The 19,620-nt window shown below is 37.3% G+C and overlaps 1 protein-coding gene across 3 annotated transcripts; it reads left to right on the top strand.

Moving 5' to 3' along the window:
• Nucleotides 1-2,387: 2,387 nt before the first annotated feature.
• On the top strand, nucleotides 2,388-19,594 carry cbx1a (chromobox homolog 1a (HP1 beta homolog Drosophila)). 3 transcript variants are annotated; one of them, XM_053239152.1, is made up of 8 exons: nucleotides 2,388-2,967; nucleotides 5,157-5,368; nucleotides 5,611-6,876; nucleotides 11,002-11,105; nucleotides 15,209-15,383; nucleotides 16,444-16,645; nucleotides 16,826-16,917; nucleotides 17,516-19,594. In XM_053239152.1, exons 4-8 carry the CDS (start codon nucleotides 11,057-11,059, stop codon nucleotides 17,658-17,660), a joined length of 663 nt encoding a protein of 220 aa, XP_053095127.1. In that variant the 5' UTR covers nucleotides 2,388-2,967; nucleotides 5,157-5,368; nucleotides 5,611-6,876; nucleotides 11,002-11,056; the 3' UTR covers nucleotides 17,661-19,594. The 3 variants fall into 3 exon arrangements, with proteins under 3 accessions (XP_053095127.1, XP_053095126.1, XP_026772149.1); XM_053239151.1 differs by having other exon boundaries at nucleotides 5,157-6,876; XM_026916348.3 differs by lacking the exons at nucleotides 2,388-2,967; nucleotides 5,157-5,368 and having other exon boundaries at nucleotides 6,498-6,876; nucleotides 16,468-16,645.
• Nucleotides 19,595-19,620: the final 26 nt, after the last annotated feature.

Genomic DNA, 19,620 nt, shown 5'->3' with positions numbered 1-19,620 from the left:
GAAACTACTCTGGGAAGCTGAAAAGCAAGTTTTCATTCAATGACTCAACAGTGTGGAAAGGCCCTACCAATTACAGGAGACTCTCCCCACTCAGCTGAGAATCAACGACTGGCTGACAACATGAATGAGTTTAACTGGAGGTTTGAAAAGCCGAGGCTTACTTAGCTTGCTCCCCCCAACTAATTTAATTCAACCACTCATCGAGACTTCCTCCCTCCCCCGGCACAACGCTACTGCCACTTAACCTGCATTAAAGATCTGTGAAGAAGACAAACAATGGTTCTTTAAGAGATAAATGACCCATCCAGCAGAAGAGCATTCACCTGTCCTCAGGAAACTGCCAGTTCAAATCCTGATGATCTGACAGCCATCAGTGCCTGGGAGTCAAGGGAGCAAAAACTGGCCATGCTCTCTGGGTGGAAGGGATGACATGCCATCTTTCCTGTCAATCAGTGCAACACTAGCCAATAGAGGGGGCTGTGTTGGCCCACCTGAAGGACATTACAGACCCACTGCTGGATCCCCTTCAGTTCGCTTAAAGGTTAAACAGGTCAGAGGATGATGCAGTCAAGAAGAGACTGCATTTCATACTGCAATACCTTGACCACCCCAGAGCCTATACTAGGGCCCCTTTTGTTGATTTTTAGCTGGGCATTCAACACCATAATCCTAGACATCTTCTACCATCTTACTGTACCAGTACACTGTGTCTCCACCTGCCAGTGGATTACAAATTTCCTGAGAGACAGTAAGCAGCAGTTGAGGAAAGTCTCACGTCTGCATGCTCTTTACATTTGCACAAATGACCACCATCTGCTACACCGTCTGTCAAGCTCCTGAAATGGGTGGATGACATGACATGACATGACATGACATGAAATCCTGGATGACACAGGAATTATCTGCGATGACAATGAGTCTGCATATAGAAGGGAGGTCAACCAGCTTAGCCTCTGGTGTAGTCAAACAACCTGGGGCTGAATACACTCTTAAAAGTGGAGATGACAGTGGACTTCAAAAAGACTTCTTACCATTTTAAACTACACTGTATCAACCTTTCAGGTTTCTGGAGCCACTATCAACCAGGACCTGAAGTGGGAGATTAACACAATGTCCATCTCAACAGAAGATGTACTTCCTGTAACAATTAATGAAGTACAATCTTCCACAGGAATTGTTGATCCAGTTCCTGTGGAAGATTGTGATAACTGTGACAATTAATGAAGTACAATCTTCCACAGGAACTGGTGATCCAGTTTTACAGAGCTACTACTGAGTCTGTCCTGTGCACATCCATCACTGTCTGGTTTGGCTCAGCCACCCAACAACACAAAATCAGGTTACAGTGGATAGACAGGACCGCACAGAATATAATTGGCACAGATCTGCCCTCTCTTCAGGACCTGTTCTCTACTCAGGAAGCAGGCAATGAAATTAATCGCCGATACCACACATCCTGGACACTCCTTAATTGAACTTCTTCCTTCTGGCAGGCGCTACAAATAAGTGAGTGTCAATACAGCCAGACACAGGAGCAGCTTCTTTCCAGAAGCCATTAAACACATGAGCAGACATGGGCCTTAAAGAACGATTTTAATCATCAATACGAAATCAGTGTGGTCACCAATGCACCTGATCCACCTTCTTTTGCTTCCTCTACTGAGAAATCCAGTTACTTATATACATAAATTGTGCAATACATATTTAAAAAACATTTTACATTTATTTATTGTACATATTTATTGTATTTCCCAATTTGTACTCTCATTCTGGCACATTAGTTACACATTAGAAAGAGATATCTCACTGTTGCCGTTGTCTTCTTTGCAACTGTTTACATTGTTAATTTATGTGCTCATGCAACAAGAAAGCTGTTACAACATAGAATATATGTTTCAAATTTGGCCTTCTTGTGTATATTATCCATAATATAATGGTTTTAATGGTGCCTTCTGTTGGTGGCATGCTATGTCTAGTGGATATCATTAAGGACCAGTAATGGTAATGGTTTTCATGGTTAGTTGATGGTTTGTAGTGGAAACCATTAGAATTACTGTGACAGTTTCTACTTTTTTTTCAGCAGGGATATAATATTTACTTTTATTTCTTTACTGACATTTTATTTATTTCTTTTATTATTATTTTTATATTGTTAGACTATGTATTAGCCTCACCCTGGTATTAAACTGTATATATTAAATTAAATAAAATATATTTTTTACACTGTTGTCTATATGTATATAATATCCTCATCTTGTTGGACTTTGCAGTATTAAAATTTAACAACAACAGTGATAATGAATCTTGCAACGTCATTGCACAAGATGGCGCCCTCTTACTTCCGGGGTATGAGGGCGTATCTCTGTGTGTGTATTACTACTTCCGGTCCAGCGCCACTTCCTGAGAAGTTTGTTATTGTGCGGTTTGTTGAGAAGAAGAAAGGTTTTATCGCCAGAATGAGCCCTTTTGGCGTTAAACAGAAAAAAAGGTGACTTACCAACGCCAGGAAAAAGGAATTCACTGCATTGCTGTTTTGTCTCAATGCTCTAATTCTGCGAGGTGTAATTAAAAAAAAAAAGCTTTCATATGCTTCCAGTCGATTCTACCTTGCGAGCTTGTTGGGTAGCTATGATCAGAAGGGACAATTTCATTCCCACAAAGAAAACGCGAGTGTGTAGTAGACATTTTCAAAAAAAAAAAAAAAAGCAAAAAGAAAGAAAGACTACTCTTCACCCACACCGAGTGTCCTTCTCCAGAATGGGAACTCGAGATGGAGTGTGATGAGAAAGCAACAACACAGGAGCACGATTACTGCAGAGCTCCAACAGCCTCGGCTTGAACTGATGACCAGACAAACGAAAATGATGCCTTAGAGAGGAAATTACAGGAGCTGGAGGCAAAGCTGGAAACTGTTCACCTCCAAACTGCTTTCACAGCATCAGATGAGGACATTAAATTTCACACAAGGTAAGTTAGTGGAAAAGGTAAAGGTGTTTGTGTCAAAGCAGTACAGCACAGCACAGCAGGACAGCTCCAGGTTCCTGAATTTGGGTTACTGCGTTTGTGGAGTTTCCAAGTGGGTTTCCAGTTTCCTGTTTCCTCCCATCTCATAAAAACAGGTGGATTGGCTATGGTAGAAATGTGTGTGTGTGCACATGGTGCCCTGTGCATCCAGGGTGTATTCCGTCTTCGTACAAATTCTCTTACCAGGATAAAGCAGTTACTAAAGATGGATGAATGAATGTGTCATTTTTTGACATCCTAAATATCTTGATGGATAGATGGGAAAAGAGAGAAGGACAGACAAACAGATACAGGCAGAGTTTATGTAGAGAAAGAGATGGAGGGTTCAGAGAGAGAGAGAGAGACACACACACACAAAACACTGCAGCAGGACCAGCCTCAGAAAGGAAAGTACAGACTCAGTGCAGATGAATGGAGACAGGCTGATATAAGAAATCCTGGCTCATTACAGAGCAGAGAGTGCACACAGACAGAGCTGCACATCTTACCCAAGTGTCAAATACACTACTTTAGAAACTTTTTTTTTAATCAAGCAAATCTACCATCTAGAAAATGTCCATTCAGAATGTTCATTTTTGATTCTACACTCTTGCCAGCCCTGATAAACACACACACACACAGAATCCTGTTTGATCTCTGCAGTGATTATGTTTTATTGCTATTTGAATAAAACTTGTCATTTCGATGCTTTGGCAATACTGTAACCGCTGCAAAGATCATGCCAATAAAGCTAAGTGAGTTGAAAAGAGAGAGAGAGAGGTAGTTCATTAAAGAGATAGGAAGACACATTTAAAAGTGTTAAATGGTCACTGAAATTAAAATAGGACTGTATGAAAGCAGAGAGTATCATAGAATAAGTCTCTGGATTTTGAAAGGTTAATCACATGTACATAAACTGACTCAATCAAAACATTAAAACCCTTTAATAATAAAAAAAAATTAATTACCTCCCCTTTATCTCCATTTACTTCCTATTCCATTGTCAATGTGTACAGTCTCAAACTTTTTGCAACCAGGGATGCCTTTAACTTTAAAAAAAAAAATAAATAAATAAATCACCAACCCCTTAGCTCAGATTATTTAAATATTATGCACAGTATTCAAATGTGTACAGTGCTATAGCTAGAGAGCTTTTTATTCCTGAACTTTCCACCAGCAGAACATATTCGATTCAGGTTATAATTATCCATAGGCTTGTGTTATAATTATAATTATCCATACTTGTGTTTTTCTTTTATTTATTTATTTATTTATTTATTTATTGAGAAATTAATTAAATTCATTGAATTAAAGAGACTAACAGGCTAAAACTAGAAGAATTCAACAATATAATAATATTAATTTAACCTGATTTCCAGCAGACCAGCTGCACTGTTGTATCCCCAACAAATCTAGAGAAATACATCTAAAAATTCTTCACAAAGATATCCTTGCAATTCTCTTTTGTCAGAATTTTCAGACTCTAATGTCTTGTGTGCATGTTGTAAGGAGGAAAGTGATTCAGTGGTTCACATGTTTTATGATCATATCTTTGTCTGGTCCCACAAGTTTCTTTCTTTTCCCTTCTGAGAATCAGTGTTTTTTTTTTATTTTTTTTTTATACTATGAATCTTTTATGTTTTCTACATCTATTATGAATCTATACATGTGATTTGTTACTACACAATTACTACAGTTGTTATTTCCAATCCAATAGTGCCTGTCATCTGTTTTTTGTCTAGTTATTTAATGGTTTATTTAGTTTATTCTGTGTATTTACCCACTGTCATCATGTATGTTATAATTGTTGTGAATAATTCCATTAATAAAAACGTTTTTGAAAATGTTTTGTAGACTGTAACGGCCATCTGTATCTAATTAACACTACTTTTGGGAATTGTCCTGCAATAACATTATGTTCCAGCAAGGTCTTGTTCTATGTATTAATGGGTTGATCTTTGTAGCTAAACTACTGAGGTCACAAAGAGACATCCTCTATGGCTGGTTAGATACCAGGCTAGCAACTGACTGCAGCTCACATGCACTCACTGGCCATTTTAATAGGAACACCTGTACACCTGCTCATTAATGCGATTTGAAAACTAGGCACCTGATCATTCAGTAATCTTCACTAACCACTTTGTCCTCCTCAGGGTCACGGTGAGTCCGGACATATCCTGGGACCACACCCTGGATGGGATACAAGTTCATCACAGGGCGCCATACACACACACACATATATATATATATATATATAAATACACACACACACACACACACAGATATTCACATATATTCACATACTCATTGACACCTAGGGGCCATGCTGGTACTGATGTAACGAAAATAACTAACACTGTGAAAGGTAACGTTTAAACTTGTATGAGCTATGTCCATATGAGTAATCTCAAATAAAAAGTTATATTTACTAGGCTGGAGAGAAAAAAAATGCTAGTCTGTAAAGAGTATTATTTATCCAACATTAGATGAACTGGAACTTTAGAATAAGACAAGATATGTGAAACGGTTTCTTTTAATGCAATTAGCTAAAACCATGGTACAAACTGAAGCTGCATCTATGACTGATGTCACCTCTTCTGCTGATAGGCTCCTTCTGCAAATGATGTTGAACTAAGTGCAGAGCTACAACTGACCAAGGGCTTGAAGGTGTGAAAGTGAGGACATTCACTTTGGGACAATCCTCAAGACTTCATCACATACCAAGATGTTTCTTGTTGTGTTTGGTGTGGTGCTTTTGTAATGTCTCGCTATGTAGCAGAGTCACTAATGCCCAGTGTAATTAGCCACTCAAATGCTTGTGTAAAATGTTTCTGTGTATAGTAGATAGGCTATAGACATTAAGTAATTGATCATAATTAGTTTAATCAGTTATTTTACTGGGTTTGATTCACATAAATTGTAATCCTACTGCTGCTTAATAACAAGACAAATTAATAATGAAAGACACTACATGACCTTTTTCTCTAGTTTCATGCCTCTCTTTGCTCTGATCAAACTCATTCACCGTTATCGGTCTGCCCTGTCCCAAATGGCTCACTCGCAGGTCCATGAGAACGTGTCCTATTTCACATTTTAGGTTTCAAAAGGGTGCTTGTGAATGCCCTCTATGTGCATTTATCCCGGCCTTTGGCAAAGCCTGAATCGCAGCAGTCTGTTATCCAGAATCCCTTTGCGATTATTTGTCAGGACCAATCAGATGGGTTCAAGGTTTATTGCTTCTGATTTCACCACAGTACATCATTCACATTTGTTAGTTTGATTTATACAGTTTGGTTTTGATGAGGGGGTTAGATCATGTACTCCATTTGTCTCTAAATGGAAAATAAAGATTAAAAGTTTACTGGCCTTCGCATTGCAACCATTATCTCCATTTCTCTTATAATCAGCACGGGTGTTTGGGTGAATAACAGTTTTGGGATTCTCTGCCAGTATCACTGAATGGTCAGCCATTGTGAAATAATAATCTATTAAATAAAATAATAATGTACGTCACCTTTCATACCTAAAATGCAGCTCAAAGTGGGCCGCGCCTCATCAACGTCACCCAAGAGCGCACTTGAAGATGGGCTTAGGGCGCCATTTGGGACAAGGCCGCAGAGAGCCGGTGCGTGTCTGCAGCTACAGTGGCTCCGTCTCAGAACTGCAACTCCCATGATTCCACCTTCGTACGTCATCAGCCTCGGTCGGAATTGGCGGGTCGCAAAATCTTTTGTCTGGCCGAGTAACGAGTCTATTTCTGCAAAACCTTTTCTTAAAAACATTTCAAACGCCCTGCGGTACTTTTTATTAAAAATCTGATAAATTAGCACTCATTTGGGGGTGTTGCTGCGCCGCTATTTTATTCATCCAAAGGTAAGTCACGTTGTTTTGTCGCCATATTTTAACTAACGTTAGCTAGCTGTTAGACTGAATCATGTTTTCAGCAGCGTATCCGTGCAAGCATTTAATATACACTTAATGAGTGGCAACTAGCATTATTTCTAGTGGTAAATAACTGCTAATGCAGTCGTGTAAAGCAGTGTGTTGGTCCTGAAACGGAGCTATTTTCGTGGCTGTTGTAGTTGGTGTTCGTGCTTGTGAGCTGCAGGTCAACATGGAGAACGAGGCGTGTTGCGCTCGCGCTCATCGCTCTGAGCTGCTTGCTCGGGCCGCTTTATTTTTGTGAAGGGGGTCGCATGCAGATTTCCGCGTATTAATTTAGCGAGCACATTATGACGGATCATTTCATTTCTGAACGTTTTGCCGTTATGGCTCTCATTTTATTGTTATCTCGATAGCGTTCTCTGTCTTGCAGCATCGCAAGGAGTAGTGTAAGCCAGCTAGGCTCAGTTGGTTCAGCCCACTCCGCCTGTAGGAAGAAAGAAACGCCTCCTCTCCCGGTGCCTTCGGACAACCGCATTTTATTTTTATGTTTTACAAGATATGTGCTTTGACCTGTTTCGCATAGGATGGATTCAGACTGCAGCAGAAGAATGTTTTATTTCCTTAAATTGCTCACTACTTCCAATATTTTTTTTATTTTTTTTGTGCGCAGGCGCACCGGAAGCGCGGTTTCCTGCTAGTAGAAAAGCTCAGTCAGCGGCCCGCGCAGCAGAGTAGAGCTGCTTCATGTTATTGAAGCGCCAGTATGGAATTAGGTTAATAACTGTAAACACATCCATTATCATTATTAATTATAAATTATTATTATTATTAAGGTATTACCTTATTATAAGGTAATTATTATGATTATGATGATGATTATTATTAGTTAGCTGTTTTGGTGAGGCTAGCTCGCTATCATGTGGGTGGTTTGGGGTTTGTATATATGTTGATAGAGAGTTCACTGAGAAGTAACTAGCGTGTTTTCAAAATAACGCCCACACAACCATGTAGAAATTGTGCAAAACAAAATAAACAAATTGTGCACGAATGCATAATCGAACTGAAAGCACAAAATCACAATTTCTTTATTATTATTATTTTTAAACATTGCATTTTATTGCAGTATGTGTGTGATTATTACAATGATGCAATTAAATACATTAATTGAATTAATTGAATACAATATAATAATTATAGAATAGAATGTCTTTATTATCATTGCACAAGTACAATGAAACTGGGTTTGCAACTTCCTTACTAGATGATATATAAGAAATAATAAATAAAGAATATAATAATTAAAAAAAAAGAGTATATATCCTATGTGTGCAACTGTAGCAATGAAGTAACATTATATGCTGTATAAACAGTGTATGTTGTTTATACTGCCTTCATTAACTGTCACAATGAAGTAACCTTATAGGCAGTATAAACAGTGTATTTTGTTTATACTGCCTTCATTAACTGTAGCAATGAAGTAACAGTATAGGCAGTATAAACAGTGTTTGGCAGTAATAGTGCAACAGCTACAGGAATGTAGATATGGAGTCTTCATAAATAACAGAATGTAACACATTGTAATTGAGTTTTTAATCTATAATACCGCTTTATCTAATTTTCTAGTGGCTCTTCACTGGGTTTCTTCTTTAACTGTCATTCATTTTTGTCGGGTGCTTGTCATCTATCAGCCAACATATACAAGGTACTGCTCAACAAGATTGTTTTCTTGCGTTGGCGATAATACACTTCTCAAGCAGCCAGTTAGCGAAAGCGAAATCAGTGTTCTCATAGGACCTCTCAGCAAGTACTTTATCCACAATTTCACAATCAGCATCACTCCAGTGGTATCGAAAACTTACCGTTTTCAATATAAGAGCTCTACAGTAGCATTATAATTTTTTAAAAAACTGCTTTTATCTTAAAAATAAGAAAGACTTAGGTGCTTCAGGCTAAAATTGGTGCTAAAAAAAGATGCTGTCGTCTTGGTGGGCGTGATTGTCCAGATTGCCCTCGTTGAGTTGAACTGAATTCAGTGTTCACAGATATTTAGTGACAGACTTGGCAGCATTTGGATGTATTGTAAGACTGTTAGAAAACCTGCCAGTGTACCCTGAACAACATTTGGTAATGTGTGTAGTGCTGCACACTTCTGAAGGCTGTGTGTGTGTGAAGTCTTTAGAATGCCTAATAAACACCACTGGTGAACTCTGATGCAGTTTAATAAGGTAATACGCAGGTTTCAGCATGCAGAACAAGTCTTCTTAATAATACAGGAGTGCTATAAGAATAGAAACTTTTTGTGCACATCTGCATGAAAGTTACACTTCCTGAGTAGCAGGTGAAAATGTGAAACTGCTTGTCTTCAGCAAGAGGTTTAGCTCTGATCACATGATGTTAGTGTTCTGTTTGTGTATCACCAACCTGATCACCAGTATTCTTAGTAGCATCCGAACACCACACTGGAAAAAATCCTGCAGGTGGTAACTTTAACTAGCTGGCTAAAACTAATCCTTGTAGGGAAAAGAGATCTCTTGGGGCATAGCTGCCATGCTTTGCTTGTAATTACAATGCAACTTTCTAGATTGGAATTAAAGACGAATTATGAGTGTATTTTTTTTCCCTTGATTAAAAGGTGAATAAACTGTCATAGGAAGAGGTATTATGAGGTACACTGGCTTTAAACAAGGGGGAGGAAACCAAGTAAAGAGCCATTTCACTTTATAATTTATTAACTTACATGTGTTTTGTTTATCGATTTGATTATTTATCTTTGATAATCTTTGATTATTTATCTTTGATCTGTTGTTGATGCCTCAATTTCATAGAGGGATTTTTTAAAATAACTTTTGAAATATTATGTTTTTATTAACCAAAATATGTTTTAAATTGTTTAATATTTATTAGTATTTTGGAAGTGTGATTTATTAAAAAAAATATATATATATATATATATATATATATATATATATATATATATATACTGCCTGGGCACAATTGTGAGCTATTATTGCGAATTTGTAAATTAGGAAAGCTAGGGAAAAAACTTCATTAGTGTAGTTACTGATGAGATGGGAGCATGTGGGAAAATGCTCACAAAATCTTTCACATCAGTTGGTAAATGTCATCAATAGTGTATGTCATTTCACAGCTGGGCATCAAATCTTCTGAGGCACTAAAGAAAAGATTTAGAGATATGTTTGCTTCCCGAAAATATAAAAACCTGTCTATGGTGGTGTTGGCCTGGATAAATTAGGATCACATAACCACCAGGTTTCTCAGGATACTTTCAGTTAGAAGAGTAGATGGTGCTTGGTGTGAGCTGTATTAGCTGTAATATTTTAAAAAAGCTATATGTTCTGAACAATGTTGTAATTATGATTAATGCTGCTTAGTATGAGGAATCATTTTCACAGTCACAGCACTTGCTGCTGAAGCACAATAAATTGATGAGTGGGTTATTACTAGAAATGGTTAATTGTGATACAGCAGGCATACCACTGAAGAAAATACCTTTATTGGAGCCTGTTACAATTGACAAATGGTAGAGGCCAAAATGGTGATTAGTAAGCTGTGTAATTAATTACGCAGCCCTGCTAAGGTGAAATCATTCCTTCTTTGGTTAATTGCTGTGGTTGAGTGAATATCTCTGCTTTCGTAACCATTAAAGGGAAATGGATGTGACTGCAGAGGGAATGCACTGTTTCCTGGTCAAGTGTTGGTTTACAACATGCATGAGTTAACTGTAAACCACTCTCAGAATGTAAAGTTGAAGAATTGCAAATACTAGCATAAGGCAATCTTTAGGCTGAAGTTGATTTATAATAGACAGGAACTGTTGACGTGTTGAATGCTGCAGATTGGTCAAACACAAGCTCCACAGAATGACAAACCCGCTTACCTACCATGTTTTAAATACCTGTGTTTAGCTAACAAACAATTACTACAGTGTTGTTTATTTTTATTATTATTGTTATTATTGGTAGTAATAATGTTGTATATCCTTACCAATGATATGTTTCTGCCTTGTTATTCTCTCCCTGATATCACTCAATTTATGAACCCCTTGACCCCTTGCCTCTTCCCCTCCCTAATCTGCACTTTCACTCTGTTCAGCTCTTTTGACGTTGACAAGGAACCAGAAGGTTCCGCAGACTGTTCCCCGACGAGTATGAGCCAGCCAACAGACAACACTAGTGATGCTGCCGGTGTCACCTCAGGTGTCGCACAACTTTCTATTACGCTAAGCTTCAGTTCACTGTGTTGTCTCTCTTTGCCGTGTGTTTTGGGAATGGGTGGTGGACATGTGGGCTGCACAGACAAATTTCTTCTGCACAGTGGGTGAAAAGTGAAAGCGCAAGAGTGGAAATGCTTGTTCAGGGTTCAACACTAGTTGATTTCCCTGCCATATAATGCACATGTATACCGGGTCATTGATTGCTGATAATCGCATACAACTAAGAGAAATTGGATAAAGTTTAGTGCTGATATGTCCACAGTTTAGGTACAAAATTTAATGCAAAATTGTGTAGACACACTTGGCACATTTGCTGGATCTTTTTAATTGGTAAGTCTAATTCGTAGGTTAGGATTAGGAATTAGGAAAGGGCTAATTCTGATATTAAGACAACAGTGAAACTAATGAACATCAAAATGCTGATACTGAAATGCAATACATTTAATATAAATGTTAATAAAGCCAGTCTAGTATTTACACTATTAGACCCAGCTCTCAAAAAACCTTTGGGTTTTCTTTGATAAAAATTAACTTTATTCATTAACGTAAAGTTGACGATTTACAGCTTGCAGTAAATCTGTTGAACCATGAACCATAATGTATGCAAGGAGGCTGGGCTAAGATTAAAACACCTAAACCTTGCTGTAGTCTAAATGAAGCACGAGGTTAGAAAATTCAGATACTGACACTGATACCACTGACAGGTAGTGCATGCTAAAAATTAAAATGTCTCTGTAAATGTCATTCAATATGAAGGGACAGGTTCAATAATTGCCATTGTCTGTATTCACTGAGCAATGCTTAAAAAACCTGCTGTGATGTATTAGTTGACTCAAGCACAGAGCAAAGCACAGTAACAGTTTCCACAGTATGTTCTTGGCTTCTGTATGGTGGCAGTTCTTTTCCATAATACTATCTCATCTGTGCTTATCATAGTTTGATCATGGTTCCATGCTCTGGGCCACTTTAGGAATAAGTAAGTTGCTGAGTATTAGTGGAGAAGGGGTTTTGCCAGTTTCAGCATTGTGTTTTATAAACCTTGAAGATCTACTTTTTTTTTTTTCTTGTCGAAGAGTATGCCACTTTTATGAACTGACTGACTGGTTTGATTCTTTGCCATCTTACTAGTACATGCTTGTTTTGGTTAAAACCTGGAACTGGAATGGGTTTAGGATTGGGATTATATATCATTAATCTACACATAATAGTCCATAATATTGAAATGAAAAGAAAAATTCAATATAGTGTGCAAAATTATTTAGAAATAAAAATATATGGAGCACAACCGCAACTCTACCAAGAGCAAGCCGTCCAACAAAGGTTAGTGAGTGAGTAAGGAGGGGAATTATTCAGAGAAACAATGAAGAGGCAGAGGATAATGCTGAAGGAGCTGGAGAGAGCCAAAGCTCAGATGGGAGAAGCTGTTCACAGGACAACCGGGACATTCTACAGCGCTGGGCTTTATAGAAGAGTAGTCTGAAGAAAGCCATTATTGGGGGAACAGGCCACATGAAATCCTGTTTGTAGACAGGATTACAAACATGAGGAAACGGGTTCTCTGGTCTGATGAGACCGAAATGTAACTTTCTGGCCTTGGCACTAAAATCCAATACGGCTCATCACTTTGAGAACATCATCCCTACAGTGAAGCATCATGTTGTGGTGCTAAGGTGGCACCATCAAGTATTGGCCCAGGGGGGGCTAATACTTGTGCAACCAAATGAATTTGCAATTTGTCGATTTACACATTAAAATGTTGACACTTTGTTACATATTGTGTAAATCAAATACCATCAAGTCTATTTCAGATTGTAACACTACAAAATGTGGAAATGGTGGTGAATGAATATGCAAGGCACTACATGTAACTGTTTTAAGAATTCTAGGATTGTCTGTTATTTTGCTGTCTTTAACATTGCTGGACTCTTAGCACTATTTTTTTTAAAGCAAAATATAAGGTGTTTTTAGTGAGTACAGTGTTTAAAATTTAATTGTAACTGAAATTATTTGGAGATTACATTATATTGAAACAATTTGAATTAGTCTTCCACTCTTTCAGACCCAAAAGTCTCACTCAGAATATATATATAATTTTTTTTTTTTTTACATAGAAAGTAGCTATTTTCCATACTGCTGTTTTATTTTTGAATATTTTAGTGTATACACTGTGTGTGTGTGTGTGTGTGTGTATGTATATATATGTATATATATGTATATATGTGTATATGTGTGTGTGTGTGTATGTATGTATGTATATGTATGTATGTATATGTATATATATATATATATATATATATATATACATGCGTTAGTGTGTGTGTTTGTATGTATATGGTGTATACATATACATACATACACACACGTTAACACACAGATAGAAAGTTTCATGTACTACAGCCTCAGAAGCACTTTGCTTGTACAGCCTAATAATGAAATAAGGCAAGATTATTTTTCTGAATTCAAATAATAATTTTAAAAAATTACAAACACAAATGTGGGTTGGATTTTTAGAGATTTAGATTATGCATTTTAAAAATTGCATAATCTAAATCTTTGAGCTACAAGCAAGAAGTAAATAATACGTAATATAATGCATCTTAACTATGACTTCTGTGAGTTAGATATTTTAAAATCTACATTATGGGATTCTTTTTTCTTGTTGTATAGTCTGAAATCCTAAGAAAATATCAAATTTTTTCTGCATATCTGATTTATCTTTGGACTGTGGAAATCTGACTGTGTACTGCTTTTGCTTTCACTTATTTCACTGTTGGTTTGCACTAGCTCCCCCTCCCCTTCACCTGTTTTGTACTGAATATGTAACAGAGTTTACACAACTGATGATACAAATAGGGTCACTGCTTCCCAACTCAGATTGCATTCTAAGTATTGATGGAGAGGAGCAGCACTGGACGTGTTCCTGAGAGATCAACAAAAGTAAAGTTGTTGCTAGTTTAAAGATATTGTATATTTTGCTGTTGACTTGTCCTTTTTAATTTCTGATCATTTGCCCTACCAAGATTTTAAAAATAAATTTTGTCTAGCTTGACAGTCAGCAGTCTAATACCCTGCATTTCAGTTTAATGGCAATAAGCCTATGTTGCTGTTTTCTGTAAAGCCTGCAGTAGTTTACATGCCAGGTCTGGAATGTGCTCTCCAATATCATGGTGACTGAGAAGCCACAGGACTGACTTTAGTTTCTGGGCTGTAGTTCCAGGAATCATTTTAGTTCCTGCTCCAGGGTACATGCAATTCTCCTGATCACCAACTACTGTGTTGGACACCTCATACTGAACGTTACTTGGTTAGACTTTAGAGAAGGGCTTGCGCTCTTACCCATCATTTAAAAAAAAAAACAACCTCTGCATAGCTTACAAGCTAACAGGAAAATTGTTAAAGCATCACCTGAAATGAAAAAGGTTGCTGAGCAGGTTTTATATATAAATGTACATGAATGGCTAGCCATTCACAGCAACAGCAGTAACTTAAAATGCGAACTCGCACTTTGTACCTACACAGACAGAGTATATAGTGACATTTATTGTTCACATTATCTACAAACTCCACAACAAAAAACTCTCAGGAGCATTCTGGTACTCTTTAGTTCTTCATTTAGTGACAATCATGTGAATAACCACCTGAAGCTTAGTGTTTGTAAGCATGATGCTGTTGCTGTAATTCCATTTAAAGTGTACTTCAAACCTAGCTAAAAAGGAGAGCTTATTTACATGAGTTTACACAAGTAAGCTCTCAGTGCTTTATTACAGTAAGTGATGCAATGTTGACTGGATCGAAATGGTGTTGTCTTGGGACAAATGCTCACAAATTTCATTACTAGAAGATGTGGAATTATATAAAGTTTATTGTTTTTCTTCCACTGGCTAATAATTACATGTAAAGGAAGTACATAAGTATACAGACTCACATTGACAGATGAATGCAATACAAATAACAAGCTTTTGCTTAAAACCTGCTATGTCCTGCATTTGTTTGATCCATTGTTCTCAACATTGTAATCTGCAGTTGAGATATTCAAGAAAAAAAAAAGACAAAGCTAGACTGCTTTTCCTCTTTTCTGCCCTCTAGAACCTGCACAGGCAGCTTCCAAACTGGCATCCACCGGAGGAAAGAAGCAGAACAAGAGGAAGGTGGAGGAGGTGGTAGAAGAGGAAGAGGAAGAATATGTGGTGGAGAAGGTTCTGGACCGGCGGGTGGTGAAGGGCAGAGTCGAGTACCTGCTCAAATGGAAGGGCTTCACAGAGTGAGTTAAAGCATTAAAGCTTGATCATACCTAAAGGAAAAGTCACCCTGAAAGACTTGCATATCATTATGCATATGGTCTATTTTCACATTGGTTAATGTTGGGGGGTGATGTACTTCATTGATCCCTGAGGGTAATTGTTTTATTGCAGCAGTATAGCGAACAGCAAATTACAAGGACAGAGAACAGCGATTACAGTACCCATACAGCAGTTCTTCTTTCGGCTGTTCCCGTTGGGGTCAGCACAGCGGATCGTTGGTCCGCATATTTGATTTGGCACAGTTTTTACACCAGAGGCCCTTCCTGACACAACCCTCCCCAATTGTATGCGGGCTTGGGAGTACACTGTCGTGTGGTTCCCTGGCCGGGACTTGAACCTGGGCCGTGGCGGTGAGAGCGCAGTGGCCTAACCACTAGTCGTCCAGGGACCTCCCGGTACCCATACGGCAGCAATCTAAGTAAATAAAAATAAATAAATAAGAAGAAGAAAAATAGTGCTGCCAGTAAGAATTAGGCCTTGCTTCATCTCTAGCTAAAGGGAATAAAAGCGGAAAAATCATGCTTGGTATTTCTTAGATCACAAACTACCCGAATTAAGCTCCCGACCACTCAGCACATCATAACGCAGTGCAAATGCATCATATAGCTGCATTGAATTCTGGAACTTGGAGTCTAGATTTTATTTCCACTACTTCAATGTTAAATTTCTTATGAGGTTGTGCTAACAGAGAAACCTCATATGTGTTATGTTTAAGCTCTTTAAATGATCCTATTAAACACTGTTGTAAACCCACTGAAGTGCAACTGTGTGTGCGCACGTGTCAATGCAGCGGCAATGCAAACAGGATACCTACTGCAGCCATCTTGCATATGCATAGTTAAAGCAATCCAGGCCTAACGTCTTGCAGTGATATCACCACCAGCCAAAAAATTATTACCAGAATCACTAAACATGACAAATATTTCAATGTAAACATATTTAATGTGTTCTGGTATAGATTCTTTGTTTGAGTTATTTATTTCCATGGTCTTTTTTTACCTGCACTAATGAGCAATACAGTGATGCTTTTAATGTCCCAAATAGTGAAGACAACACATGGGAGCCTGAAGATAACCTTGACTGTCCAGACCTGATAGCAGAGTTCCTGCAGTCACAGAAGAAGGCTGGAGATGAGAAAAAAGACACAGGTGGCAAGAGGAAAGTGGGAGAGTCAGATAATGAGACAGGCAGTGAAGACAGGCCTAAGAAGAGGAAAGATGAGGTAGGAAATGGATTTGCTTTATGGACGTTAGTGTGAATTAAAACTTTATTCGCATGGTGCAGGTTAAATAGGCTTTTGTTTGGGGCTTTATGATAAGTGGTGCTTTAACTAAATGAAAAGCTGGAAACCCACATTTAAATCAGAGTATGAAAGCTGACAGGTTCTTATTTCCTGTTGCAGGAGAAGCCACGGGGCTTTGCTCGGGGATTGGATCCTGAACGCATTATTGGAGCCACAGATTCCAGCGGAGAGCTGATGTTCCTCATGAAGTGGTGTGTGAAGATATCTTTCTGTTCAAGCAGTATTTATCCCTGTGTTTGTCAGTAAATCACACGAGTTATTAGTTATTAGGCACAATCTGGTTCATGGGGGCCCATAGTGAGCCCTTTTTTCCTTTGCTGTTTCAATTATCTATGCTAGAATTTGAGTTAATCTTACCTTCTCATTTTGCCCCATTCATATATCCACTCACCAGCCACTTTATTAGGAACACCATAGTAATATTGGATAGGACACCCTTGCTTTGCCATGCCATGAAAACACTCCCCACACCATTACACCACCACCAGCCTGAACTTTTGACACGTGTGTGTGTGTGTGTGTGTATATATATATATATATATATATATATATATATATATATATATATATATATATATATATATATATATATATATATATATATAAATTTATATATATATATATATATATATATATATATATATATATATATATATATGTGTGTATAATTAACACACATGTGAACCGTATAACAAGACAATAATATTAGTAGTAGTACATAATAAGTTCTATGACTTATAATTTTGTGTAATCAAGTACAACTGAATGTTTTCTCTCTCTTGCCTGCAGGAAAAATTCAGATGAGGCAGATCTTGTGCCAGCAAAAGAAGCGAATGTCAAGTGCCCACAAGTAGTTATTTCATTCTATGAGGAACGACTAACGTGGCACTCGTACCCCAATGAGGAAGAGGAGAAGAAAGATGACAAAAACTAAACAATAGGCAGAAATGAGCAACATGGTGGTTATAGACAGAATGGCAGAAAGTGGTTTGCTTTTTTTTTTTTTTTTTTTTTGGTGAAACTTTTTAACTTTTGCCATAGATCTTGGACACTTGGATATTGTGTAGAAAACACGCGTACAGTGGTGGGGTTTTCTGGAGATAAAATATTAAAGAGTCTGTATAGCAACTGCAGAAATACTTCTCCATTTGATCCATCTCCTTTCTTTTTTTTTTTCCTTTTTTTTTTTTTCTGATTATGGGAAATGTAGTCTACCAAGCTGCAGTTTGGTCCGAAGTCAGTGTTTGTCTCAGATATGGTTTTATGTGAGTACACTTTTGCAGCTATGATGTATTGTGATGTGAAGCATAGACAACGGTATTTTTTAAGCTAAAATAAACTTAAACAGTTCATTAATATTCTTCATCTTTAAATTATTAAAGACTTGTTCTTAAAACAGACCTCCTTCTCTGTCCAGGTCTTCATATAGCCCTGGTTTATAATTTACCCCATTATATTATCAAGAATTTCTGCAGGACATTGATATAAGATTGAACACATTTACTGTATTTTTAAGATGGATGGCCACTGTTTGTTGGTATTTATATATTTTTTTTTATTATTATTATGTCTGGTCAGTTGCTGTTTAATACTGTCAAATGCTCAGATTTAATATTAATATTACAGCAAGTTTATGATCATATTTCCTCCTTTAATCAATATAACAGTTTCTCCATGAGTTTGGTGTGTGCTTATGGTTGTTCTTGCTACTGTAAGTGCAACAAGAAGAATTGAACAGGATGAAACAGATGCAGCCAAGTCATTCAGAGAACGTAAATATCGTATATATAATGTTTTACCAAAGCCTCATACCTCGTGATTTTGAAAAGAACTGATTTTCAGGTCTGTTGCTTTTCACTTTCAACTTCTGAGGCAGCAGTGTTTCGTTGCTGTAGCATTTTTCCCCCATCTTCTTTTAAACTCTGTTATTAAATGATGACATGTTGCTTTATTCCATAGAGTGTGTAAACGGATAATGCTGTCAGTGACTGCAGCATTATTTAAAAATACAGGAACTGGAATTCATGTTTTAAAGTTTGTCTTGGTCTGGAAAGAGGACTTGTTGGGAGATAGTAAACATCCTCATTTGTCTGGGTGTGCTGTATTAATTGAATGAAACTTCATGTGTGGAAGGCTGTTGAGGATCTGAGGATGCAGTAGAATTTAACTGTTATGTTTTGATCAGTGCATCACATCATTGACTGAAACTGCCTTGATTTCTACAACCTCTCGCTTAGCTTTGGAAGCTACTTTTCCTATAATCCTATCACTTTTTTTTTTTTTTTTTTTTTGGATTATTATTATTTTTGTTTTGTGGTTAGAGATTTTGCACCTGGCCATTTTACATCTGAATAGATGGATGCAGTGGGATGGTTTATATGTGTATAAAACTGCTGACAGAAAGCAGGTGATCAAGTAGTCCACTATAATGGAACACAATGTACCATCGTTGTTAAAACAGAACCAAACTGATTTAACTACATGATTATCCAAGGCTCGTGTGGATCAGGCTAATGGTGACACCTTAGTTTCTGAAAAATGTATTAATCAACTTCTATAAAAAGTTGGTTCCAGTTTTCAGGGGAAACAAAAGTCAGAATTGCATCCCACTAGTTAAAAATGCTACATATTCTCATTCAGTTAGTGAGTAGATGGCACATTCGACATTAGTGTTATAGGAGTGCTCCTTTTGTTTTTTTATTTAAACTTTTTAAAAGTTCCCATTCTGTGTCCTGACTTGTCACTGTTATTGTAAATTCATCTGTATTTTCCCTCTTTTAGATGTTTACTATCTGTCTAACATGTGCTAGACATCTTTTGGTTTCTTTTTTCTTTTTCTTTTTTTTAAATAAATCCTTTTTATTAAGAGTGCTGTCTCTTTAAGAGGTCATTTT

Source organism: Pangasianodon hypophthalmus, chromosome 13 (assembly GCF_027358585.1).
Source record: "Pangasianodon hypophthalmus isolate fPanHyp1 chromosome 13, fPanHyp1.pri, whole genome shotgun sequence".
NCBI classification, from domain to species: Eukaryota; Metazoa; Chordata; class Actinopteri; order Siluriformes; family Pangasiidae; genus Pangasianodon; species Pangasianodon hypophthalmus.
The sequence above is the reverse complement of the archived record's forward strand: the minus strand, read 5'-3'. Positions and strand labels throughout refer to the sequence as shown.

What these genes read in the sequence shown, in the direction of transcription:
- cbx1a (XM_053239152.1), top strand. Translation starts at nt 11,057, where the DNA reads ATGAGCCAGCCAACAGACAACACTAGTGATGCTGCCGGTGTCACCTCA. An exon ending in TGCTGCCGGTGTCACCTCAG is followed by an intron (nt 11,106 to 15,208) that starts GTGTCGCACAAC and finishes TCTGCCCTCTAG; the next exon opens with AACCTGCACAGGCAGCTTCC. An exon ending in CTAAGAAGAGGAAAGATGAG is followed by an intron (nt 16,646 to 16,825) that starts GTAGGAAATGGA and finishes TTCCTGTTGCAG; the next exon opens with GAGAAGCCACGGGGCTTTGC.